Below are 27,991 nucleotides of genomic sequence, written 5' to 3'. Positions count from 1 at the left end.
CAAGCAAGAGCTGCAGGGCTCATGTCCTAAGGAATGTCTGCTCCAAGTCACACCGTCTACCTCAGCAGAGCCTCATTCCATGCCAGAGTCTGTTATTATCACACTTTACAGCATCTGCTGCCACTACTGTAACTGCCTAAAATCACATAACACACAATTACTGATTTCACCAAAGGAAGTATTTCACCAGACAAGGCAAGTTTTACAAATAAAATGTTTATTGAGTTTCTGCTTCTACAGAATGTGACACAGAAAGAGGATTAAGACACAAGGTGTGATGAGAAATTACATGTTTGTCCTTCACTGAAAAAAGATTCATCTCACCCAGAAAAACAATGTAAGCAAATGCCTTTCTCTAGACATGATGTTCAGTGAAGATTGATGATGTGACAATTAGGAAAAAGGAAACTGAAGTTGATCTGAAGATTGTGACTGATCTATGCAGTTCTGCTAACCTGATGTCAGGCGAAATGGATGCCTTGCTAGCAAAGTTTGGTTTAACCCCAAATCAAAATATTTGCATTTACTTAATTTAATTATGGTGGAACAAACAGCACTAATGAACTTTTTAACTCAGAGAAAAATTCACGATGAAAGTGTCCAAAATCCACAGCTGTCTGATAAAGATCAGCTGATTCAGCTGTGTTTGCAAAGCTAGTACTTGGGATGTTATAACTTAATTTTTGGCCACTGCAGCCATGGAACCAGCAAAGTTTCTTTTTTTAAAAAAACTTGGTCTTCCTCCAGGGTTTGGACCCTTTTTTTTATTAAGGAAGTGCTAATAGTTCAAGAAAAAAAGGTTAGAACATTTTTTCTAGTATTAGTTGTGTTTTCCTTTACTCTTTTTCTCATCCTTTGTTACTAGGATGACAGAAGAAATAAAGATCTGGTGTTCATGCACGGATGTCACCTGTTTCTGTAACATCTTTCCCCATGTGTGGCAATGCACTTCTCCCCACTCCAGATTATGTGATGATGTGTAGGGGGAATGAGCAGCAGCTACCAAGGAACCTTAAGAAACTGTTCATGCAAGTAGCTCCAGGGAGACTTCAAATAGAGGGGGAAAGCTGTAACTCTCCCCTGAGGAATCAACAGCGTTTTTATATATGACAAAAGGAGTTTGGGAAAGACACTGCACAAACTTCTAACAGCTCATGAACACCTCTACATGAACAGGAAACCTGCAAACACGCTGCTGGATTTGGGCTGACCACGGGTCAGGAATCTCCGGTACCTCCTGCTGGGTAAAGGCAGGCAGGGGGGCTGTGCTGAGGGTCCCTGCTCCTGCCCACCCCTGCTCTCTGTAGACACTCACAGCATTTTGTTTGCACTTTCCCAGCCTTCATAAACATTAACAACTATTTTACATGTTATTTTACAGACCAGACTTCCAGCTCATGTCTCAGTCCACCTTCTTCCTCTGGAAACAGATCCTTACAGTAAAAGCCACAAAAAAAACCACATCACCTTGGGAGACATATTAGACAAAGACATATTTTACCACAAAACGAGTTTCTGCCTTTACTTATGCAGGAACAACTAGACTGGAAAGTCTCACTGCTGCCTCTGCCACTCAGCAACAAACGACTGAGACTGTGGCCCAACTGCACCAACAACTGAAGTCCTGGCTGCTCGCTGGGTGCTGCATCACGGGGTGGGTGGTGGTTTAGGTGAAGGACAGGAGCCCTGGCTGTCAAAGCTTGCTGCCCGGCCATGCCACTGGTGGAAGAAAAAACAAAGCTAGTCTGAGCAAACAGGAAAGATTTTTTTGGAATTCTTTGTACCCCTTTGCTGCGCTGCCTGTGTCCTGCTCGGCAGTGTTCTGGTCTGCTCTGCAGCAGGTTTCAGCTTAAGGAATGCCTGCATTTAACTGCTCAGGAAGAATAACTGAACAATTCACTTAATTGCTTTGTAAATCAATTCATAATCATGAGGGCTGCTCACATAAAAAGAAAAACAAACAGCATGTGCTATGAAGACAAAGTTTGCTCTCAGTTTAGTTTTCTGTTGTTTCCTGGGTTAGCGCTGCTGCCTTTTTGTTTTAGAAATACTGCCTCATTGCAAAACTACTGAAGCTTTTCCAGTCTGGTAATTTGACTACAAAGAGGCTGTGTCCAGAGTGCCAGAGACATTTCACAAAGTGAAAATCAGAACAGAGAGTCAGTAGATGCAGCAAGCATTTTTTTTGCCATACTTACGGGATTGTAAATTATTCATCTGCCCTGAGGGCTATTATTATAATTCAAAACCATTACTTCTCATTTTGAGTACTTTCCCATCTCACCATCCTGTTTTATTAAATTCCAATGACAAATGATAGACATCTGCCAGAGACAAAAGGAGTCATGATACTTCCACTGCTTCAGTCCCCATCCCAGAACAATTCCCTCCTCTCCTACATGAGCAGAAAATCTTTGCTGGCCAGTATCAATGCTCTAGCTTGTATGAATTTAACTTCTGGGGGTGAAAACTAATTTGGAAAACTGAACGTCACCCTTGCCTTGGCAAAAGCATTTCAAATGGAACACAGCTGAAAATGAGAACAGGATGGCTGCATGGTGCTCGCAGGAAGGTTGTGTGAGCAAAAAAAACCCTTTGCTCCCCCCAAAATGTGATGAAAACTCCTCCAAAAGTAGAATCAAGTGCCCAGTGTGCTGTGAGGAACCTGGAGCTACTTTTCCTTCATTTAATTGGAAAAAGTGAAGATTGTGTAATTAACAGTCAAAAGCTAGGAGCAGTTCAATGAAAGTCAAACGTGCCCAAATGTCTGGAAGAGGCTGGATTTGCATATCTTTAAAAATAAATGGTTGCTCTTCGTTATGGACAGGACTTAGCTCTCAGCAAAGTTACCAGGTTTTATCTTTAGAAATAGTTTAAACAATTAAGTGTTCCCTTGCTGAATGTCAGAGGGTTGGGGCAACATTAAAGACCCATTTTGTATCACACTGATGCCACTGCTCTACAACATCAGAGAGTTTGTCTTTCATAGATAACAGACAAATGTCCAATTTTCAGAAGTCCCCTTCAAAGTCTAGAAAGAGGCACTGTAATTTTATATTTCTTTTTATAGACACATCACTGAACTGGGCTGATGGATGTGTTGAGAAACGCAGAAGAAATGGAGATGGTGGGATGCCTGGAGCACAGCTGAGAGGCCAAGGGTGATGCAGGAGGTCCAGCAGGACCTCAGGGTGAAAAAGCAGGGGCAGACTGAGGACTGCTGAGGACAGGGGTTCATTGTCAGAATAATTGCACAATGCAACAGCCAGGGGGCTTCTCATCCTCTCCTCTGTGTGAGGAGGATAGGACTTGCCTGTAATTAATGATTCATCTATACATGCTCTCTTTTTAGTGGTGTTGGTCACTAAAGAAGTGGAGTTATTGCTGTTTATTCCTCACTGTTGATAAACATGGCATGTAACCAGAGCACGTTTTCCTAAAGATTCTGACAATGAAAGGGGAGGCAGAGCAGCAGCCCAGGAAGGGGGGGCAGAGCCATGATGCCAGCCCTGTCAAGGCACACCAGGCAGAGTTGATCAGCCATGGTTAGTAGAGAAGTCCCAGTTTCTCCAGGCTTTCCTTCACCCATCTGCACTCTGTGCTAGTAGGGAGGGAGAGGGGGACACTGGGCAGCCTTGAGCCCCAGGCAGCAGCTCCAGCCTCCTGCTGAGACCCAGGTGTGCAACCATCACACTGCTCAGCACAAACCACCAACCTCCAACCTTTGTGCTCTCTGGTTAGATCAAGCATTTCAGCAGGGGAGGAATGGAAGTGGAGCAGAGGCTCCACTCATCACTGGAGCTCAGGGATCATCAGGGAGGCAAACACTCCATTTGCCAGGGCCCCGCTGCAAATGCTCTCAAGGGGGATGCTGAAGAGGATGATGACTCTTCAGGGTGCCAGCACACCCATCAAAATACAAGGGAAAAAGGGAGGGAGAGCCAGCAGCATCTCCCTCAGCATCTGCATCACAGGGCAATGAAGTGGGAGCTGGCAATGGGGCCTGCATGGGCTCCCTGTGCCCAGAGACCTGGGGCTGACAGTGCAGGACACAAAGCTCAAACAGCTTTTAAAAGATGAACAGACACATATGGTAAAGATGATGCAACTAGTTGTTACCAGCAAACACCATTTCCCATTTATTTCTGTCCAGGAGTTGTGCCCTTTTCTGCTTGTTTGTTATTTTAATCTCTACTAGGGACTTGCAGACAGCAGTGCTAAAACTTAAAAGGCCAAATAAATACAGAGCCCATTTGCCTGCTGGCCTTGTGTACCAGCTTGTGGCAGAAATACCAGAACAGATGATCAGAGACTTTTTTTTTGCTTTGCTTTTAAGCAGAGCTCCTGACCTGTGCACTGGGGGGTGAAATGATTCACTCAGGGTTTTTTCCAAAGTCTTGGGGGCTTGGAAGTGGTTTTCAAAGTATATTTTAGAAGGTGAGTCATCTTCCATGCCTTCCTTTGTTTCTGCAAGCTTTATCACAATAATTATGTCTTTTTTTCTCCTACTGATTATAAAAAACTTTACGAGAGTCTTTCTTTAAAACGCCCACTTGCATCTGAAAAATGGCCATATAAATTACAAACTGGAGAAGGAACTCCTGCCCCTGGTTCAGACGTGGCAGCTGGTATCACCCTGTGAGGAGCTGGGGATGTTGCAGACTTTGAGCTAAGGGATCAAATAACTGATCACTGAGCATTTCTGCTAAAGCTCAGCAGTTGCTGGTCACCAGCTCTCGGTGGCAGCATGGGATGGCATCTGCTGCCTGCCCAGACAGCCAGGGCTTTTGAGCAGGATGCCAGTGCTCCAGCATGGAAAGGCCAAAGAAAGCCCAAAGAGCTCTGTAGGAGGATGAGAAAATGGAGCGCAAGGGAGGAGAAAATGCTGGAGATGGCACTTCAGCCTTGTTTTATCATGTGGGGCTGCATCAAGTGGATCTCTTTCTCTGGAGATACTTAGAGCAACTACATTCGTTCTGTTCATTCTTCCCCAGAGGCTTGGAGATGAGTCAACAGAAAAACTTTTAGGATTTAAAAAGGGAACCTTGAAATAGGTGATATCCCTGAACAATTTGTTCTGCAATCAGAATAGTGTTTTCTTTCCTTACTGCTCTCAATCTCTAATTAAAAAAAAAACACACAACAATATGGTAACATCCACATCTGTGCCCTTCATTCCTGCTTGCAAGCTCAAGGAGCTATTTCGAGACAATGCAGAGATGCCTGTTTTCTAGAGTTCTTTTTTGCTGAGAAAATTCCCTCAGCTCTTGTCAGAAACTCCCAAGTGAGAGCAGAAGCTCTGTGAAAGCCCTGAACCAGCTCAGTCATGCACAGCCCATGCATTGAAAGGAAAGAAAAACTCCACACACCTCTTTGAAAGACTTCTTTACCTCCACCAATGGATGCCAGTGTGCGATGGGCTTGCGTGGGTACGCCAGCATCTCGTTCCAGTGGTCTCTTCCCAGTCCTTCAGCATTGACCCCCACACGACAAACCCCAATAATCTCATTGTGACCCACCCTGAAGAACAGCACAAAAGCAACACAATTAACTCTTGGGCAGACAGTTTTCTAGCTGAGGACACTGCCATTGCCAGCAAGAATTACAACAATGCTAGAATGATTTGAACTGTAGGTCAGGCCAGGTACAGAATCTGGAAGGACATGTCATGTAGTGGTGTACAGCAAGAGTAAGTACAAGTTCAGTAATGGATAATTCATACACTGGCTGCTGCTCAGAGTAAACCAGTTTGCTTTCTAAATTAGGATGACAGTTTGCAGGACAAGCAAATAGCAAAGGGGAACATTGTACTCACTCGGGAAAATGCCAAAAAGCAAAAGCCCAGCTGCACCATGCTTACTGTTCTAGCAGGTAGCTTTTCATAACCATAAATAAGTGACATTTTAACAATAAATCACTAGAGACAGCCTGATGCCACAGAGCTCTACAATCAAGGCTGTGATACTAAGGAAAACTTCTATTGAGCAGGAAAACCATCACCCAAAGGGACGTTTTCCCCTCCACCTACCGATCGTAATCCATGACAGAGATTAGCAAACTGACTTGATCCATGTTCTCTGGGGGAATGTCAAAGATTATTGCTTCATTGTAAGTGGGATTAAGTGTGTTTTTCTTTATGGTGGTTTTCTTCTTTTTCAGCCTTCGCCCATCACAGAGCAAAGACACTTTGACATATGGGTCTGGAGAGAAAGAGAGAGGAAAAGATTTTCTGTTCATGGAGCGTTGTGTTGCTACTGTTGCAACACAGAAACAGCATCATCAAAGGACAGACTGCAAATTACCATGAGCCAAGGCCACTCCTCGAATGTACTGTTAGAGAAAAGGATGTCTGAGTGCCTATCAAACACTTCTCAAACTGGTGCGAGAGATGACATGAGGTTCAGGCACTGGACAACCAGCACTGCAGTGCTCTTGGAAGTGAAAAGCAGACACTGACAGCAGTTTTTCTGTAATAAGGGTTTTCAGGTGTAAGATGACCAGGAGCCCATATTCACCAGATGCTAATAACAGACAGTGGGGCACTCAGACATTTCTAGGTTGCCTTAATCCTCTCCTGCGCTGGTACCAAAAGTATCCAGTTCCTGAGATGATGCAGCACAGTTACAGTGAGCAGGGAAATTTTAAAACCCATTTTCCCAGTGTCAGAGAGCAGCAGAAAGGAGAGGTATTAGGGCAGCTCTGCTTCATATGCTTTCCACTGGCTGATCAGAGCGAGTTACACACAGCTCCTGTTTGCTGTAGCAGCTGCTCTGGAGATTTCAATGCATTTTCAAGTATCAGTAAATGTGCACTGTATTATTAGAGAAATGCTGAGCTGGCTTCATCTGAAGTCTCAATTCTCAGACATTTAAAGTGGCATCAAGCTCCAACTGAGTAGAAATGTTTTCTACAAAGATCTTTTACTGTATTGTTACTGCCTTTTACAAAGTGATCAATGAAACTCAAATACTGTGATGCTGAGCTCCTGAAAAAAAAAAATGCTTTTTATGTTGAAATACATGTCTGCTGAATTTGCAAACCAGCTCTTTGGAACTGTGAATACATACATTTCAGACGACTTTGATCCCAAAGCCTGAGAACTAGGCACTGTTCAGAGGAATGCATGCTCACCTGGGATTTACCAGGTGGCCTGTGATCCTTTTCTTTCTCTCTACAACTCCCTGAAAGGAGGTTGGAGCCAGGGGGGGGTTGGGCTCTTTTGCCAGACGACTTTCAACAAGACAAGAGGGCAGGGTCTTAAGTTGTGCCAGGGGAAGTTTAGGTTAGATATTAGAAAGCATTTCTTTCTGGAGAGGGTGATCAGGCATTGGAATGGGCTGCCCAGGGAAGTAGTGGATTCTCCGTGTCTGGAGCTATTTCCAAAGAGCCTGGATGTGGCACTGAGTGCCATGGGCTGGGAACCACGGGGGGAGTGGATCAAGGGTTGGACTTGATGAGCTCTGAGGTCCCTTCCAACCCAGCCAATTCTGTGATTCTATGATTCTATGATTGATTCTGGTTGTGGGAGGTTTCTGATGAAAAACGCCCTACTCACATGAAACTGCTAGGGTCAGTGTCTGCAACAGATCTGTAGCCTTCAACCCAAGAGATGCATCAGAGCTTTGACTCTGCAAATCCTCCCCTGGGGATGGGAAACTGCTGGTGGTCTCCCTGAGCATGATATTCAGGTATCTAATCACCCTCCTTGAATTAATGCCCCTGGGTTTAAAAGACAGTTCTATTTTCAAAATTTTTTGCATTCTTAACACATGGATGACGCTTTGCCAGGTGTTTCAGCAATGATCCAACCTTGGCATCAAGAGACACATGCTCATTACCCACTGAGGCTACTCTGAGGGAGAAAGAAGAAACGTGGATGCATTGGGATCCTTCTCTACCACCCAGCACCTACCTGAGTAACCCGTGATGTCCATAGCTTTGAGATTCCGGCATTTAATGACTGTTAAGGTGAGGCGACCTGCAGTTGGCAAATAACAAAGGGAAAACATGATCTCTCCCAGGTCCACGCTTTCCTTTAATAAAACAGAGAACACGTTATATTGGACGCATGCAAGAACCAGACAGGCTGCCTCCTCCACAATGTTTTGGGCAGGAGTCATGAAGCACCCACCTTCAGACTTCTCATTATTCTCTCATTTTCAAGTCAATGACACCTTACTGTAAGGTGGTGCTGCACCACCTTTTTTTCAGTGTATCTCAACACTGTTTGTCTAAAAATTAATACAAACAACAGGGAAAAATACATGTCCAAATGTTATGGCTTCAAATAATAGTCAAGGATAATCTTCCACTGCCTCAGTATGTTCTTTCTATCGAAACACCACAGCTAATGCATGCCCCTTTCTTTCTCTGCTCTATTGCTGACACAGAAGTGTTATCTAGCACCAGATGAAGGCCATTAAGGAAATTACATAAGTATCAAGCTTTGAATGAACAGTATGTATCTTCTAGTGCCAACTGTATGGCACTAACACCTATTTCCTCAAATGGAGAAACACCAAACAGAGGGGGATACAGAGAAGTCAGACCTTAACACGCAGTGGGGCTGTAACTATGGCTGTACACTTCAAGAAATGCAACGAGTTACTTTCTAGCACATCCACTGCTGTTGGCTCAGTAAACTTCAGCAGAGGCTTTACAGATTTCAGCAAAAAATGCAGAAGAATACAGATGGGTCTGAGTAAGGCAGTGATTTCTCTGAAGCTGGGCACAGATTACTCAGTAGTTACAGACCTGGGGCCATGGCTTCAGTACAGAAGAGAACCATGAAAGGCTCCATGGAGAAGCACTTGAGCTTTTAGGTTGTGACACGCTCACTGTTACTTGGGCCACCAACCCCTTTGAGATGCCATCAAAGAGCTAACAAACACGGCATGGGGCACGTATGTGTATGCATATAAACTGAATTAACCAGCAGATGGCACTCATAAACGTTTGGTAGTTTCCAGATTACATCGAGGCAACTACAGCTTGCAATGTTAGTGTACCATAAAGACCTTACACATAGCTCTTAGCACCTCTTTTACTTATCTACTTATCTACTACACCTCCTAACACCCCATTCCATCATTGCCTCGCTCATGGGAATTCAGGGAATAAAAAAAATTTAAAATCCAAAGTATTATTTAAACTCGGGAGCATTATCATCTGGAGTCAGCAGAAAAAAATTCAAAATATCTTCCAAAAATTGACTAAAAAAAAAAAAATCTTATTTCATACATACAAATCCCACATCTGTAGAGCAAACAACCCGTTTAATTTTGGAAACAGAGTGCTTGATTCGTTTCATTGTGATATAATGATCTGCTGAAAAGAAATCGTAGCTGTTAGTAGTAGAATGCTGGAACTAAAAAGGCAAGTAAATGCATCGGGCACTTAAAGCTTTGCTAAGTGTTAGGAGAATGGATCTGACTGATGGATGAGATTTTTGCCAAATTATTTCCTTCTTTTTCTCTGGTAAGGCAAAGATTAGATATTTATTCCAGTGAAACGTGCAGAATACTAATGAATGTTAGATAAAAGTCTTGATTATTGACATGACTTCACTTGACTAACAAATAAATTGAAAATCTTCTTAAGCACAGAGTGCACAAAAGTGCAGACAAATGTTTTCTGGGCAGAGAAATGTCTGACTAGACTTCTAAGTATCTAAATAAACATAGTCTCAGAGGTTAAATAAATAGGTTGCTGGTAAATAAGAGTTTAATGCTCTCATCAACTGAGAGTTCCCACTCTGATCTCTTGCTCACCCTGATGAACCAATGGCACCCTGAGCAGTTTTCCTCTCAAAGTGACAAAATTATCTTGGATTCACAGCCTCAGTGTCAGGGACCAGTAATGAAATAGATGAAAACATTTACAGAGTTATTGCTCCTCTACCTTTAGCACCTCTTGATGCATCTACTGGGAGCTCAATTTCTTGCTTCACAAAATATTACTGAAGGAATGTTATTAAGATAACAGAATAATTTCCATCAGGCACAGAAGGGCTTTTAGAGTCCCTCAGCTTCTTGCTCCCAGCTGTATCTTGAGCATAATGTGTGCCCCTGACCCAGGCTGCTGCCAGCAGAGCCACAGGGAATATCTGGCAGGTTTATTCCAGTGTCACCTGCACCCTAAGAGCTGAGTATCACCTCATGTTCCATTCCTCTCCTTGCACTGAGAAGAGCTGTCTAAGGTATAAAGCTGACACAAATTGTTCTTTGACCTCACTGTAGCAGGTCAAGAGGGTTTGCTTTGCAGCCATAAATACAGTAAAGAGTTAAACATGTCCTATGGATGGGTACATTATTTTCTTGCAGATTATAGAAACTGCAAACTTCCAAAATTTATATCAGTAGCTCTTAGGAAATAATGGAAGCTCAGAATCAATAACCTTTGCAGGCTTGAAGATGAAAATGTCTCACCAATTCAGAAGCTGTACAATCATTAATTAGGTAGTCAAGTGCTAGCTATTCCAATAGGTTATATCCTTGTGTGTCCCTCCCTTCTTATCCACAGGACTGATATAATGTATTATTAATTCCCCAGAGCTCTCCTTGGGTATTATGGAAAAGGTATTTACCCTTCTCCACTTTGATTAAACAGAAATGCCTTTGGGTGTGTTACAGTTGGCTGCAAAGCACTAATATTGGCCCATTCCCAAAGAATGGCACAGCAGGAATGAGGTGACAAAGCCAAATGCAACATTCAACCTTTCTGTGAGAGCTCTGCAAGGTGGCTACACAGTGTGTCTTGGGCATGGTACTCACCGTTGTTGCATACTGGATGTCCTTCCAGATGGAAGTCTCCCGGGAAAGGTCTGAGGCCTCAAACAGGTTCTCCAAGATAACTTCTCCTATCATGTCATGTCTGGAGAACCTGTCAAAGTCAAAGACGCTCAGGTGGAGCTTCCTGCCTGCCAGCTCCTCGTGGGGCACAGGGAAGTGGAAGGACTCATCAAAGGTGGGATTCAGAGTCTTCCTGTGGACTCGTGTCTGGAACTTGCGCTTTCTGTCAGGCAGGAGGTAGATCTTCACGTAGGGATCTGAGCTGCCACAGAAGTCTTTGGCTGGCAAGTCAAAAGCCCTAAGAATCCGGACAGTCAGCGTCTCATTCTCATAGTCATACTTGAGAGTGAAGTTAATTTTCCCACAGGTTTTTGCTGCCTCTTTTTTGGTGTCCTCAGAGTCAACAGATTTTTGCTTATAGAGTTCGGGCTTAATGCGACCGATGCTGGTGGGCTGCTCAGCCACAGCTGGGGAGTCCATCCCATAGTCCATGCTGGACACATGCATTTGCCGAGGAAGGTGCCTTTTGAAGGAGATGTGCCTGCAGGAGGAAGACAAGACAGCTGTAAGATTTTCCAAGGACTTTTCTTGCCTTTATCTCCCTTGAACTGCTAAGAGAGCAGTGAGAGCACAAGTGCAAGAGGTGCTCCTGTCCTCTAGGCAGAAACCACATGTTATGGAAGTGAATGCTGAAGGGAACACCTCCAGTGATCAAAGGAACTGACCCAGTAAGTTTCCTAACTTTCAAAGTATTTGCAGCAAGATGCATTTTTTTTCACCTGTTACACAAGTAGCAGCCCACAGGTGAACATCAGAAACCCAGCACCTCCTTAACCAAGCCACAGAGACCCCAGAGCAGAGACTCTTTCCCACCCTGTCCTTACACTTCCAAGATACTGGCACTGTTTCTCTCAGGAGTCAAAAACCTTTTAAAATGAGACAACCATGGCCAGCTTCAAAAGGTTTTATTCTGGGTATTGCTGTCTCCAGACTTCAACAGCCTCTCATCAGCAACACAGATAATTCTCGACAGGGAGGAACACACAGACTCATCTGGAAGCTGCCTCTTGCCTTGAGCTCCCCTTCAGCACAAGGAAAACTGTATGTAAGCAAAGCTTTATTTAAGCAGAGCAAAAAAGCTTTCTGTGGATTCAGGGCATTATTTCAGATTATCTGGTGTTTACAAGGGCAGTATATGGACTCATTTAACCATTTACAGAACTTGTGTGCATTAGCTTTAGGTGATATGTGGTGCTTGGAGAACTCCCTTCTCCTTGGCAGGTTCCTCAAAGGCAAAGGGGCTGTGACTCAGAGAGCCCAAAGTGCTGAGGTTGTTCCCCAGCAGCCCCAGCTGCCTGCCTGTGGTTCATGATGGGTTCTTTTCACTTGAGAAAGTGGGTTTGGAACCTTCCCACATGCAGCCAAGTCCCACTCTGCTTGTCCTAATTCAGACAGGCTGAGATTCTGTTTCCTCCTCCATCGGAAATGTGTAATAAAAGCAGAACATGGCAGAGAGGAATTAATAGCTGTCCAAAAAGCAGTGCAGAAAAATAAAATCAGCATGTTGATTTTAGCTCCAGCTTCTTCAAACAGAAGGCTGTGATCCATAGTGACTAACTAACTCTGCAGCACTGCAGCCAGTTCCAGAGCAGTGCCTCTGTTCACAGCTGCACACTGGCACATACCACGGGCATGGCCAGCACCACCAGCAGAAGCTGCCACCATCACCCTTTCCTTTCCCAGCTTCACAGCCCTCTGTGTCAAGGAAGAGCTACCCAAATTCCCAATGTTCTTCCCAGGAAGGTGTCCCAAGGTTCCTACAGCCTCTCCTGATGTGCTGGGCACAGTGTTGGTGTCTCCACCCCCAGCTGAGCACAAGTGCTGACTGCAGATGGCTCTGAGCCTGTGCAGTGAGCCCTGTGTCCATTCTGCTTATTTAATTGTTTCTGCTAGGAGCCACAACAACAGGAGAAAGCAAAAAGGTCTAATTCTGTCTGACAGCTTACCATCATTGATACTGCAGCCTGCTTCTCATGTTGTAACAAAATTAAAGTGGGCAAAGCATCCTGGTGGCTTGACACAATGAGGTCAAGTCACAGTAATAGGACTTGAGTCCCTGATTATTTTAAAAGGGCCCATGGTAAGCGAGCATGAACACATTAATTGGTTAATGACCAGCCACTAGAAATTAATTCAGCATGTAGGTGGGAGGGCTTTCTTTAGCCTCCAAACCCCAGGCCCCATTCCATGCTTCACCTGGTGGAGGAGGCAGGCTCCGTGGTTTGCCTCTGGATCCGCGTGCGCCGCATGAGGTGTTCCTTCATGGACATCTGGACCTCTGCAGGGATGTCTGGTGACGTGTGGCTGATCTTCACTGCTGCCTCCAGGAAGCTTATGGCACCCGCATCCTTCAGCTTGTCTGCCATGCTCTCCTTATTGCAGCCTGCCTGGTGCTGCAGGGCAGCCAAGCTTGAGGAAAGGGCTTTGTTCCTCCAGGGAACCCAGCACAGCTTCCAGAAGAGAAACAGGAAAACTGCCACCAGGGCCAGTCCACACACAACAACTATCACTGCAAGGAGGCTGATGGAGAGCTCTACAGCAGGAGAGAAGGCAACAGCAACAGGGAGAGGGGAGTAACAGGAAAGAAGAAAAGAAAGATGGTGAGAAAGGCATAAAAAAATGGAAGAAATGGTCCAAACTGACTTGTATCACAGCAAATGGAGAGCTCTTGGCAGGTTTTGCAAGTGAGAGTCAAACACATGTGAGCATCCCCCGGCAGATTTGGGGCTGCTTCCTGCTCCAGATGCATCTGGGGAGAAATGGGCATCTCCAGCTGGCCAGAGCTATAAAGTGTTATATCATGATGCTTACACTGACTGTAAAATATCACCCTTGGTTTGGTTTGTGACCTTGGTAAGCTGCTGATCCTGAAACCAAGAAGAATGGCAGAACTGAGTGGTAGGAACAAGCTCCAGGGCTGTTCCAACAGGAACTGCCCTTTTGCTTCATACCACAGGTGCTTGGACACTATACTAAAAAAGAAATAACCTCTCTTCTGTGATCTTATAAGCAGATAGTGACTGTACTATCAGCACTCACATCGTGTCCAGATGTGCCTAGCATAGGCAATAGAAAGTAAATATCTATAAAATAAAATTTTAAATTTTAAAAGAGGAAAGAAAAAGAAAATTAGAAGCTGCTGATGCAGTGAAAGCAAACATAAAGGGAAGCTGTACAGAAAGTTCTGCACTTTCTTCTTTATTCTGAATAGCAGAGAAGCGATGCATATTGTCTGACTGAGTCACTTTTACCTCATACACACAAAATGCATTTCAGCATTTCAGTCTTTTACTTGAGAGAACTTCCACACCCACAGCTAAAGAATCAGGAAAATAAAAGGAATGTATACACAGATGTACAAAAACATATATATATATATCCAGGTTGTGAAATGGTTCACAGCACATCAAAAAAGATGAAACATTGACTATTTTTGGTTCCTTTCTTACAGTGTATTGATTCCCACCAAAATTCCAACAGTTCAAGATCACAGACATCACCAGTTGCTGGAGATGCAGGCAGGCTTGACACTGGAGTTACACCTGCAGTGTCAGGACTGTGACAGTTCAGTCTCAGGTTGCCCTGACCTCAAGGACAGTTCCCTGGTTGTCTCTGGTGTTATTATGGTACCCAGCAAAGCAATACTCCTTAAGCTACCTAAATGCAAGTCAGGACAGAAAGACAGGCAAAAAAAATGTTAAAAAATCAAACACTCCAGAAGTTTATACAGAATAACCATTATCTCTGGTGATGTATAAGCTTGGACCATAAACATTATGTGTTGACATAAATGTTTTATGGTGTAAAACAGACAGCAGCTGCTTAACTCACTGCCCAGACGTGTTCCTGAGCTGAGCCACAGCTGAAATGCCCCTGGGTGAGCAGAGAGAGGCTCCCAGAAAGTGATGTGGAGGCAGGGAGAGGTGCAGCTGCTGGGAAGCAGGAGCATCCTTGGTGGAAGGTGATCCACAGGACACGGCTGCTCTCCTCCCCAGCTCCTACAAATGAAATCTCAAGGAAGGATCAGGCACCAAATGTGACATCTACACCAGATCAAGGCAGCTCTGCCAAACACCTGGGAAACCATCTGTTTTTCTGGTATCCCAGTGGAAATGCATTGTTTTTCCACTAAATTACCTTGCTTAGCAAATTCACTGAGTGCTTGAGTCAAAGCTTCCCACGGGCTCATAGGTTCTGTGCCTTGAAAGGAAGGGCTAGAAGCTGCCAGATTGTGTAGATGAAGTAATGCCATTCAGAAGTTTTTGCAGCATTTTCTCTCCATCACCAGCCTTCTACACAGGTCAGAATGCACATCTATTTTCTGCTGTTGTTCCAAGGTGGAAATACAGACCACTCCTGGGGTGAATAAATAGGACCCATCTTTATCAATAATAAATAGACTTGTACAAGTCAGCAGTGGAGCTTCCTTAGAGATTTGGCTAGATGTTTTCTCACCAAAGCAGAGAGCACAGAGGAAACAGTTTCCTGTTCTTGGAGCTGTCCTGGAACAGTGCCCAGGATACTGGATTTTTTGCAAATCTCTCCTTTTTATACAAAGAAAACAGTTGTAATGCAGAATCTAGTGCTGCAAGGCGTTGTTACCTGACAGAAGTGTTTCTGTTAAGATACTTCTGCCCACTCCAAGAAGTTATACATCTCTGCTAGCACATGAGGCTCATTAATGGGAAACATCAGAAATAGTCAGTTCTAGCTTCTGAAAAACCTGTTGCCAGCTCGAGAAAGATCTCAGTTCATGTCACTCCTTGCTGAGCTGCCATTCATGATGTATCTGACAGGATTCACAGATACTTCTATGCATGACCTCCTACTCTTTCCTCTGACAGCTCTCACATAACTCTACACAAGTAGAAGGGAACAGGATTTTACAGACATTTTTAAAGAATCTTCCTGAAAAGAATATTGGCTTGTCTGAAGATGACATTGAATTACCCAAGATTTTTTTGGTGGCTTATTAAGCTTAAATACCAGTTGGACAGAGATGACCTTAATTGATTTAATGAACTTTATCTTACGAATTCAAAAATACCAGTTACTGTAGAAAAAATATCTAGTATTCAAAATGTTATGCTTTAAATGTCCTTCAGCTTAGAAGAAACTGCAAAAACTAGATAATTGCTTTTGTCACAAGGAATGCTCCAGAGCCAGAGTCTGCTGCCTATTCCTGGCATGGATGGAGATAAAACCTCAAAGACTTCTCCAAAACAGACTAGACCAAAAGGACACCTCAGCCAGGGAAAAGATTTGCTCATTGATTGGCCTTACCCCATTCTGTGCAAGGCTTCCTGAGCAGCACAGGGAGGTGTTTATCACTTTATTATCAAATAAGAAGGGGAGCACAAGCACAGGACATCTTCAGCTCCCCCTCACCCCACTCAGCCTAATGGGGTGCTGGAGCCTCAGATCCCTTGAGAGATGTGGGAGGAATGGCCGTGCTGAGAATGGACTGCATTGCACCTTGGAATTGAAAATATAAAGCTTAAAGGGAGGGGGTGGCAAATGCAAATTAACATGGCTGTTTTCCAGGCTTGCTCCCCCCTGGAAACAAGAGACACTTCCCAGAGGAACACTCAGCTGGAAACTTCTTTGGGCTACAGAGCAGCAATGATGAAGCTCTCACATGACTAACAAGGAGGGAGGAAAGAAGAAGGAGGAAGAAAGATACAGACACAAACACTTACCTGCATTAGAAGAAATGCTTAGGATAAGGCACCCAGCTCTTATTTACATGGCAGAACAGAGACAGAGCCTTCTGGGATGCTCTGCCTCCAGTATGAAGTTCTGTTTGAGGTTAACATGATATGTAAAGCAAAAGAGAAATGCTGAGTTTGTGAGCCCCTTTCTGTGTGCACCCAAACTCCTCCAGAAACTGATCCTGAGCCCAGCCCTCCCTAACCCCAGTACCCAGGCACTGTGAAAGCAGCTCATCAGCACAGCCTGTTGCACCTTGGATGGGAACTAATTAAGAGAATATGGTGGAACTACCTTTCAGCTTTATGTCACTGATAACTCCATAATACCCAGACTGAGTTACCAAAGGGAATAATTAACAAAGTCCAAACAAAAAATGATTAATGCTGTGACAAAGCCATGATTACAGCAGTCTATTAACTGCAAGACAATACTGGTCTAATTATGGCAACACTGATTTTCATTATGGTGAAGTAGCTTGCACTGTCATTAAAGAGATTCACAGGTAACTCTGAGTTTAAAATGAAGAGTTACATTAAATATATTCATGTAATTTATCTCTCCTTCTACCATCTCCCTATAGAGAATACAAAACATGTTTGATGGTTCCCTCAGTGCTCCCACATTTTTAGACATTCCAGCTACCTGTTGGACTGAAACAAAGTTTGAATACCATCAGTGGGAGTTCAGGGAGGGCTGAAGAAATCAAATGCTAGACACTGAGGCCCAGCCTGGGGCCAGGGTTCTGCAGGAGGAGCCTGCACGAGGTGCTCACTGCTATGTTTTCCCATGGGCAATGGAAAATCTCAGCAGCAGACAGAGCTCTGGCTGGTTTGCTCCCTATTAGGTTTCTTTCAGCTGGAAAATTCCAAGCTCTCACATGACCTGGAGCACACAACATCTTGCCACAGCAAATGGTCCTGGAAGAGCAGCTACAGGGATTGGCAGACCCCAGAGGTAGGGACAGATGGGGATGCACCTTGCTTGTACTGGCTGCATGACTGGTTTTCCAGTCTAATATATTGACTGTTGCTCATACCAGGTCAGGAGACATTTCCAAGCTTCTCAGTCCATTTTTGCTACATTTTTCTACTGCAGCAGTGCTGGTGAGAATGTATTGTTCTGTTTTTGTAGGGCTTTGTAGACATCACGCATTCAAATGATGGATTACTACAAGAGTTAATTGCTGGAGGAGAAGGCAGGCAGCTCTGGGGCTACCAAAGACCACGTGGGGCACCCACCAACTGCTGATCTAATTTTCTCTCAATTGAGAAGCATCAGCAATGTGGTTTTGATTAGCTGTGGGCTGGAAATTGGGCATGAGAAACTGTGGTGAATCTTGGGCGCCTGAGGAGGGAAGAGGGGAGCACAGGACAACAGAAGAAGCAAAGGAAGAGGTTTCCATTGAATACCAACTATGGACATGTTTGTTTAGCAGTGCTGTTCAGCTTTGAAGCTTACAGGAACAGGGACTGGATGGAGCAGAAACCAAATGCGAAACCAACACAGCAGCACCACAGCCAAAACCAAAACACAAACCTCAGCAGAGCAAGGGAACTGTCTCTTTGGGAACAGAGCTCAGAGCAAACCCTGAAAGGCACCATCAAGCACAGCAGCAAGCAGAGCTCTTTGCAGCAGGAATTCTGAGAAGGAAACTGGCTGCCTTATAAATGGCTAAAATGCTGCTTTGGATGGAAGGTGAACTGCAGTGCAGCAGTGTGTAGCTCTCAAACAGCTCCTTATCCCCTCCCCAAGCATGCCATGGCTGTGGGAATGGTAACAGGGCAAATAATAAAAACCACATTGTCTCTGGCACCTAAAACAGCCTTAATTCTTGTAGAAGCAAGCAGCTCTCTTTAAAAGAACCCACAGCCAATGGGTGCCGGGGTCTGCAGAGCACACAGCAGTGAGAGGAAAGCACTGCAAATCTGCTCACCAGTGGCCTCTGTTTGCTGGGATTATGTCCAGCGTGCTGGTCCTCTGCTGATGTCTTCATTGTCAGGTCTACCCACTGCCACTTGGTTGTCATTTGAAACTTCTGCAACATTTCTTGATTTACTGGTTGTGCTCTCTAAGCAGCTGTGAGGTATAGGAATATGTCTTGAAATATTCTTGAGCTAGACAAGTCATTAGCAGCTGTCACTTCAAAGTCTAACTGCAGTCACTTTTCCTTTCACAAGCAGCCCGGGAGCTGGAAGTGTCGTGATGCTCTGCAGCAGGGGCTGCTGCTCACACAACATCGCAGGCGTGGGTTGTTAGTGAGGGGGAAACAATTCATCAAGTTCTCAGCAGATGCTAAAGGACTGGGTCAGAAAACAATTATGGATTGAGCAGAGCTCCTGTCATCCCTCAGACGTGATCTCATGCTGTGGGTGGTGATAAGGGTTGCAGAGCAGCCCCCACACAGCAAGAAGCCTGGCAGCAAGAGCCAGAGAGAGCACTGGGGATATCCATCACCCACAGGTCCAAACTGCTCTGTCCAGGGAGGGATCCCAGTGATGAGAGCAGGTGTCAGCTACCACTTACAGCACTTTCATACTCAGTTCATCATCTGTAGAGTTCAGCAGCAAAATCCCCTCTAAAACCAGCACAGGGGTGGAAACCCTCATGCCATGAATGCTACAGATGCTCTGAGGAGACTTTCAGAGAGTCTCTGAAATGTCCCTCTGGAAGTTCTGCAAACTCTGTCTTCCTGCTGCATGGAGCTAAAAGGAGATTTATCTTGTTCAGGTGCTCCCTCAGCCCTTGGCTACAGCATCTCCCACTATCAGCTCCCACCAGGAGCTTCCCCCTGCCAGGATGGCTCTGCAAGAACCCAGGCAGAGCCACCTCCCCTCCTGGGCACACAGAGACACACAAGGGATTGCAGGAAGATAGGGACAGGAATGCCAAACTGCCTATGCCAAAGTTTCACTTAGATGGAAAAAAACTTCTAAAAAATTAATTTGCTGCTACCACAGGGTTCCTGCCATGCAAGAGCTTATTGGAATGCAAACTATAAGCTTCAAAGGGAAGGATGAATCAGACGTTATTTTGGGAGTAATTATATAAGATCATAAAATTCAAACCATCTCATTATTGCACGTTAAGTATGAAGACAACTGGCTCCACAAGGAGTCCTTGCAATCTTTCAGGCAGCTATGATCTGGGGTCCAAGTGCAAACAACAGCCTCATAACTCCTGTCCAGACAAAACTTGCTCCATTATGCAGTTCCAGGGCTTTGTTCACCATTTACAGTAATTCTTTAAGGGCTGTGGTTCTGTAGCTGGGAGAATCACTAGAATATGAGACATTGGTAACTTTTTGTTCCTTTTTGGATAAGTTTTTGTTCCTTTAACAGTTGTATAACAAGCTGCAGTCAGAGCAGGTTCACAGGCAGAGCTGCACCACCTGCCCTTAGAGACTTGTCCAGCCACAGGACTCTGAACCCAGGGCCATCTTCTACAGAGGAAAGAATCAGACCCATGAGCTTAGACAACTTTGCTGGCCTGTGTAATCAAAAGGGGAACTTTGAGCTGTCAGCAATGCAGCATTTCTTTTATCAAAGGTAATATAAAAAAAAAAGAAGAAAAAATAATGTTCCAAACCAAAGGAAACATCCCCCAGTGATTTAGGCCACTTTGCCTCTTAATCAGCTGTTCTCTAGAGTATTATAAATGAGATAGTAAGAGTTGTCATTGCTTTATGCCTAAGTGATGACAACCTAATGAACTATTATAAGACACACTGCATATAATTATAGTACATAGCAGTGTGCTGATCCCATGACATGTTACTATAATATGCTGTAGCAACATCTGTAAACACCTTGGCAGCGCTGAGCACACGTGGTGTCCCTGGGCTGAGGAAGATGACACTGAGCATCATCTTCCTCCCATGATGTGCCCCTGTACATACAGGACCTGAGCCAAGAACAGAGACTTGCTGAGGCTGCTCAGCATGGGGGGGAGGCTCTACCCTGACTGATGAAGCTGAGCAGAGCCGGGCAGAGAGAAGATCACCGTAATATGGACACTTCTGGGGTGCAGAAATACAAAAGCATTTCACAAGGCAATGCAAACAAAGGAAGCAAAAGTTTTCACTGTCACGCTCTCTCTCTTAAGTGACCAAAGACCCCAGACATTAGAATTTCCCTTCAAAAACTTGGTTGAAGGCTTGACTGTTGTCAGATACCTGAGCAGGCGGGCTCCTCAGCACCTGTGTCCAGGCTCACGGCGCTGGAGCTGCCAACCCAGCCCTTCTCTTCACACAGAGAGAGGGGAAATGCCTCCCTGTCACTCTCTCTTTTACTCCATTTTTGGTTAAAAAAAAACCAACTAAAATTAGGCTGCCCTGAGATCTCAGGATAAAGCTTGACTGCCAGAAAGAGGGTCTTCCCACCCCAGCCCTGCAGAGAGAGCTGATCCTCATCACAGCATGAGTGCCCAGGCAGTCTCCAGCCCTACCACCCATGGGTTGGGTGAGAGGACACAGACTGAGAACCTGACAAAGCAGAGCTCAGCAGAGCTTTATTATCATAGAATCATAGAATCATAGAATTGGCTGGGTTGGAAGGGACCTCAGAGATCATCGAGATTATTGTTGGGACCTGCCACACAGCAAACATGGAACAAACAAGAGGTGCAGGATTCATCCAGAAATCCCCTGGTTCTGGCTGGGTGAGACACAGACCTGTATCCTCAGGAGCTCAGGCTGCCAGTTAAAGCCTTTTAGAATAGGACCAAGTAAACCCATATTGTGCCCTCTCTCTCTCTCAGCCTCTGGTGCTGACAATACCTGGTATCCACAGGATGGACAGTCCTTTCCTGGGGGCAAACAGCACCAGGGTTTTGCAGGGGGCTCTGGGCAGGACCCCCAGCACCACCTGTGTGTGACAGACACCCAGAAATGCAGCAGTTATGGAAAGAACATTTCTTGGTTCAAGCTCCCCTGAATGACCAGGGATCTTCCTCCCTGGCCACCCTCCTCCCGTCATTAGCTGCTGCTGCTGTTTCCATTAGATTGTAACAAAGATCTTTAACCCTTAAAATGTGCTATGCAGTGTTGTGCTCAGGCTGGGCTGCCTGATCCCACAGATTTATTAAATGGGTTCTGAGTTCCCTTTTACCCTTTTCCAACAACTCAGATCACTCCTTGCTGTGCAGCTTAGAATCCTTTTAGCACGAACGTTTTGACCAAAGACCAGACTCAGAACTGAGCTCAAATAAGTCTGAGCAGACCTTGCAGACATTCAAATGATGAAGTACTGCATATGGAGACAATGCTTTAAGGAGCTGCTCACTATATGCACCCAGCACTGCTGGTACAAGAGCACATGTATTTCTTTGTAGCACTTATAAACATGCATAGGAAATCTGAGTGATGCTTACATTGCCAGAGACACTCATGTGCTAGAGTTTCTGTGCAATCATTCTACGGAACAAGATACTCTATGTCTTAATGATGGCTTTGAAAGGGCTTGTACGAACTGAGCTTCTGGCATCCTGCCTTTAGTCTTCACTGCACAGTTTCCTGTGATGCTGTCAAACACTAACCTGCTACAGCACAACAAACTGAACCAAACAAAAAGGCGGCCTTAATTAGCACCGGCTGTTCCGCTAAGTACAGGACACCCTTGCAGGATAACTTTGTTTTTTTCTCACAAATATGGAAAATGTACAACTAATGTACTATCACTTGAACTATCCCTTCTCAGTCCCTCTAGGATGCCATTTTGCAATGTACAAATATAATTAAAGACAATGCATGGCAGGGAGACAAATCACATCTCCTCCAAACAACTGCCAGCGTAAGTGACTGTTATGTTAGGGAGTCCACTGAACTGAAACAATAAGGGCTGTTACAGACAAGCTTCCAGGTTTACAATATACAGATAGGAAGGAAAAATGTATATTATCACGTTTGAAAAAGAAAAAACAAATATTAAAGCTTGAAAAAGATGCCTAAGCATAATGAGATGGAAACCTAGGGTCCTAAGGTAGACTATGCGATTGTACCTAGAAACAGAAACAGTAAGAAGATGATACTGGTAACAAAACCAATGATAGTTGAAACTACAGTCTAATGAAACATTGTCTCAGACATGAGATCCAGTTTTGATCCTGTCTTTCTCTCTGAACACTGAATGCACACATGTGAGACTGCCGGAGAATGCAGGGTAGGTGCTGCAGGCTGTGCACATTGCACTGGGATGACTTCAGCACAGCAAGGATGTCAAGCAATAAACACCTGCAAACACAGAAATACAGCTTCTCAGACCCACCCCACAAAACAATGGAGAAGATGGGAGTCGGGCTATGCCCTGATTTGAACTGGCTAAAAGCACATGCTTGGCTTCAGGGAAACGCAGGCAGAATACTGAAAGCAGAAGAATTTGCTTCAACGGCAAAGGCAGAAACTGCTGAAGCAAAATGTTTGTTAAGGAAAAGAGACTGTTACGGAAAAAAAAGGCAACAAATTAAGAAAGTAACTTCAGAAATGTGGACTTACCAAAGAGGTATCTGCTCCTCAGCTCAGTCCCTGGCCACTGTCCTCAGCCTGCTCACACACCAATTAAAACCAGCAGCAATCTGGCTGCCTGTTTCTATGGAGTTTTAGATGCTGATCCCTGACTATGCATGAGGCTACTGCAGCTGCACTGGAATAGGCTCCCGAGGTCTGCAAAAAAACCCACAAACATGACCAGCCTCCCTGTACTGCCTCAGGAATGAATCAACCAACTGCAATTAAGCAGATGCAAACCTGCATCTATGCAGAGAGGGATTTACAAAGCTCCTAAGCACACACTCACACAGCTCCATAGGTGCATTTTATTTACCAGGACCATCACAGTGAATACCCAGAGGCAGCTGTAGAGTCACACACAATAGATAAGCAGAGACACATGTACATATCCCATATAATATGTTTTTTCCCCCAGATCAGTTTTTAATCTGATCTTAATACACGTCTGCAAACCTTCCTCTGGTAGCAAGGTTTGAACTTGACACCTTCAGGATCAGAGCACAAACCTGTTTTGCTTGAGCTAAAGAGCAAATCTGTTGAATGGAGCTCCAGCTGGCTCTTTTCCTGCCAGTGGACAAGACACTTGCAGGAGAAGGCAAGATCCATGTTGCAAGGGCATTACTCTGTGATAAGGAAGATCTTTGCCCCAAGGTGCAACTTCTCACATTCCTGTGAATGTGAGGAAACACAAGCTCCATTAATTAATATTAGCCTTCCCTGAGTGGCTTTAAACAGGTTTACTGTTATATTTCCTTAGAATTTTATTTCATCTAGTAAGTAAATCCAAGTCTTGCCCAGTTTTCTTGGGTAGTGGATGTAAGCATCCTGTATCAATGGATGAACATATCATCGATTTTACCTAATTATTGTCATATTATCCTGTCAAGGGATAACTGTTTTTCAAGAAAATACTCTAGTAAAAATTGTCCCATACAAAACTGAACTTTCTGCATCAACATTCCTGCAGTTAACGAGAACCTATAGCACAAAAATTCACCCATTTTTTTCTGCCTGTTGGAAGAACACTTATGTACTTCTGGGTTTAACATTTTAACAGCATTTGTGAGGTGCCAGGAGGGTGTTCAGCAGTGTACAAGATGTACTGCCTGCATCATGAAGTTTAAAGAGAACAGTTCACACAAAGGCCAAAACACTCAATGTGCTCTGCATTATTTCAGGACTAGAGCACAGAAAGGACAGCTGACAAAGTGTCATAGGAAACAGAAATTACCATAAAGTTTCTTCCAGCTTTACATTTTCCCCAGCTGTCCTTTCTCTTCCTCTCCCCTCAGCTTTCATACCCTGCACTAGGAAAGCAGAAGAACATTTTGCTGAGGACAGTACACACATGCAATGTGCCAGAATCACCACGGGTCTGCTGCACACAATCCTGTAGTGAGTTTCTGGGTAAAAAGTTCAACATGTATTCACATCATCCATTGGATGCTCCAGTTGTTCTACAGAATAATGAAGATTCTTGCAAATGAATACAATAAGGAAAATAAAACCAACCCAACTTATGTTACCTTAAAGATAGTCACAACACACTATTCCTGGAGCTGGAAATCAAACCCAGGGTTTGCTCCTGGATGTGCTCTGATCCTGATGTAAATTCCCTCCCATACCCACACAATGTCTTTTAAAGTCAGCAAGCACTACAAGCCACTGTCTGCAGCCACACTCCACCAGTTATGCACCTTCATTTCAGAATGACCATTTTGTTTTTAAATCCCTCTGCATGATCAAGCTCCACAGCCAGGCCCTGGGGAGCAGGAGCAGCACCCTGGAGCTGCTTCTGTCCCTGGCAGAGGGATGGGTGAGGAGGGGTCTGGGAGCCCTTCACTAGGGCTTGTCCACAAATCTGCTCTGTCCTGGAGCCCTGGCTGCACCTGCAGGGCAGAGAGTGGATGTATCTGTTTGCTCAAGGCACACCACAGCAGTGGTAAACGCTGTCCCTCTGTCACAGGCTCTCTCACACTGCCTCCAGCCTCTGCCTGTGTAGCATCAGGCTCACGGCATCGCTGCACAGCAGCTGAGGGCTGGCAGGGAAGAGAGCTGTCAGATGGAGGGAGCTACGGGGGAGGATTTTAGATAGGCACAACAAAGGGATGCTGCATCTTGCTCGATCGCAGGCCCACAGCCAGGAGATCAGTTCTATTCCTGGCACAGCCATGGGCCAGGCTGCAGGCAAGCGCTCACCCTGGCGCTTCCACTGATGCAGCCGCACCAAAATCCTCCCCAGCCAAATAACTTCTTTTTCTGACACACTTAGCTGCTGGATTACTAGCCCGCAGCAGCTTGCAATGCCCTTTTGTTGTGAGTAGAGCCACAAATGGCATTCTGGAAAAACACTGCAGCTATATTTCTGTCATTGACTTTAAACAGGAGGATCTGCAATTGCATAACCTGAACTAAAGAGAGCAGAGCAGTATCTACTTCATACACCAGAGCACTTTCGACCACCAGTTCACAATGGCTTAAAAAGAAAACAATCATTGCATTCAACCGTATTCTGACATATTCTTACATAAACTACCCAGTAATACCTTCCTATTCACAGGTTTTTTCCACAGTCAGATGCAGTTCAAGAAGACTAGTGATACCTGGCTAATTTCTTTGTGGCTCCACAGCATGCCCAGAGGGTATTGTTCTCCATCAATGCACAAAACACCAGAAAATACCAAACCACCTTTCAGGGTCTAGTGGTAAGCAGCCCTGGCTCTCATCTTTGGTAGTGTTGGAGTGTATTCGTCTGCTCACGAGCTTCATTGAGGTACTTGACAAGCCAAGATGATTTAGCTATTAGCTAATGGAGTCATCCAGGAGGTAAGAGAGAACCCGTTGATCTCACACAGTGATGATGAACTGGGACAATTTTACTCCAGTGAACTTTGCACCCAGGTTGCTGAACCTGTCCATTACCAGGCAGGACCCTCTGCTCACCCTGCATAGCTCCTCTGACTCCCCTGTCAGTACCCAAATAGCAATCTGCCTTAAAACCATATCACAGCTCACCTTCCACAACCTCCCTTTGTGTATCCTTACAAGGAAGGACTTAACACAAGCCTTCAGTGTAAAATACACAGAGCACAAACACAGATAATTAGACAAACATCCAGACAGTAATGAGAAAGCTATCTTACCATTGTAACTATTGCATTAGTTCACACTTAATGCAAATAGCTTTGTTTCCCTTGCTGGAGTAGTTTCACATCCAGGAATTTGGGAAATATCAGCACTACTGTCCCCAGTGCCCCCAGCAATGCCCAGACACAGACCGGGTGCAGCCGGGCAGAACAGAGGCAGCAGCTGTGACTGCAGCCAGCCCAGCACTGCTTGCCCAGGGCTCTGGGGTCCAGGGTGACACTTAAACCAGGGATCAGCCCTGACAAATGTTTGTGACATTAACAGCAGATGATGCTGTGTCCATGACTTGAAAACGGGGTCCTGAACAGGCAGCACAAACAAATGTCAGGCAATTATCTCCAATGCAACACCAGGACAGACAGAACACGAGCAGAAGAGGTATTTCTGCTGCACATAGCCAGAAAAATGAAAGTTTCAGTACCAAGCAAAAAAACCTCACGAAGCACACAGTAAGTTAATGCAACAGAGAATATTGCTGCAGTGGATGCAATGCATAAAGAGGTGACAGCAGTGGCAGGAACCCTTCAGAAGGCACAGACAAAAAGCAAAAGCATTTTAAGAAGGTAACTAAGTTACAAGCAGAGTGGAATGTGAGATGAAGGTGTTGGGCTGGACATACTGGGAAAAGTGTGGAAGCACCACTGTTAAGCAAGCAGATGTCAGGAGAGCTGCCAGAGTGCCCTGGGTGCCCAGCCCCGAGGTGAGGAGCTGGCAGAGATGGGCAGGAGGAGTTGGAGCAAGATGACACAAAATGGATGGGGACTGAGGGGCTCCTGTGCTGCTCCTGTCCCCAGAGGAGAGGAAAGGTTCTGAAAACTTGGGCTGTGAAAACAGGATGGGTTGGTGGATCATTACTTACAGATCCCTTGAAAGAAGCACTCTGTAGAAATGTTCTAATAAACAACGTAGAGCATGTTATAAATCATGCTAAAAATCATGGGATTTTGTTTTTGCTCCTCAGCATGTGAGCTGGGGCTGGGAGCTAACCCTGCCAATGTCTTCTGAAGATTCAGAACAGGACAACTCCTCCGGAACAAGAAGTTGTGAGCAGAAGTGTACAGAAAATTAATCCCTTTGCAATAAAGAAAAGTCCCTTTGCTCTTAGAGTTGTTTGCTCACTCTTGACTCATTGTTAACATGCTAGTAAGGCTCCCAAGCTCTACAACCTAACAAGAAAGTAAAACAAATAGATGGAAATGTTAAAAGATCCCTTATTGGTGAACAAAAAATCCATGCAAGTCCTTCCTTTTCTCTAACTGAAATGCCAACAATCAGTTCCTGTCATCTCAGTTACTTAAATAGTTTCACTGTTTTTTTTTTGCTTTATACAGAAGTCTCTGTTTCTAAACTTATTCTCACTAACTACTTCCTCAGCAGCACGTTCCCAGTCTGCCTCTCCTCTGCATCTGTCCCCACCAAGATGTCTGGCTTCCCAGCAACAGGTGAGGTAGCACTCACCCCCAGAACTTCACAGTGGAACGTTTGTGAAGGAAACCAACCACACAGCAATGCATATGGAGATCAACCCTCCCTCCCCAGTTCAACACTTGCCAATGTCTCCTTTTCTCTGGAGCATCCTCCTGCTCTCTGGCACCCTGCCACTCCAGCAGGGCCAGGGTACTGTACCTGGCTCAGCGATGATCAGGCTCTGGTCAGAAGGCAGCAAGAGGAATTCCCTGCAAGTGTCCAGGTCCAAGCTAGGCAGGCTTTTCTTCTGGCACAGCTCGGTGACAATGTGAACTGCCCTCTGACAGCGACTGTGGTCCCTGGCACCGCTCAT

At 44.9% G+C, this 27,991-nt stretch overlaps 1 protein-coding gene across 1 annotated transcript; it reads right to left on the bottom strand.

The window, feature by feature from the left end:
• Nucleotides 1–1,636: 1,636 nt before the first annotated feature.
• Nucleotides 1,637–27,991, bottom strand: SYT6 (synaptotagmin 6). Its single transcript, XM_008490549.2, has 7 exons — nt 27,838–27,991; nt 13,047–13,383; nt 10,773–11,331; nt 7,913–8,033; nt 6,029–6,200; nt 5,370–5,520; nt 1,637–1,719 (listed from the first exon to the last, which is right to left on the bottom strand). Exons 1-7 carry the CDS (start codon nt 27,989–27,991, stop codon nt 1,648–1,650), a joined length of 1,566 nt encoding a protein of 521 aa, XP_008488771.1. The 3' UTR covers nt 1,637–1,647.

The sequence above is a fragment of the Calypte anna genome, chromosome 26 (genome assembly GCF_003957555.1).
Source record: "Calypte anna isolate BGI_N300 chromosome 26, bCalAnn1_v1.p, whole genome shotgun sequence".
Taxonomy (NCBI): Eukaryota; Metazoa; Chordata; class Aves; order Apodiformes; family Trochilidae; genus Calypte; species Calypte anna.
Note: the sequence above shows the minus strand (reverse complement) of the source record. Positions and strands in the feature narration are given on the sequence as shown.

Excerpts from the sequence above, each read along its gene's own strand:
- SYT6 (XM_008490549.2), bottom strand. The coding sequence starts at position 27,991 with ATGAGCGGTGCCAGGGACCACAGTCGCTGTCAGAGGGCAGTTCACATT. Across the intron at positions 13,384-27,837 it reads CCTGATCATCGCTGAGCCAG|AGCTCTCCATCAGCCTCCTT; the intron begins GTACAGTACCCT and ends CTCCTGCTGTAG. Across the intron at positions 8,034-10,772 it reads ACATCCAGTATGCAACAACG|GAAAGCGTGGACCTGGGAGA; the intron begins GTGAGTACCATG and ends GTTTTATTAAAG.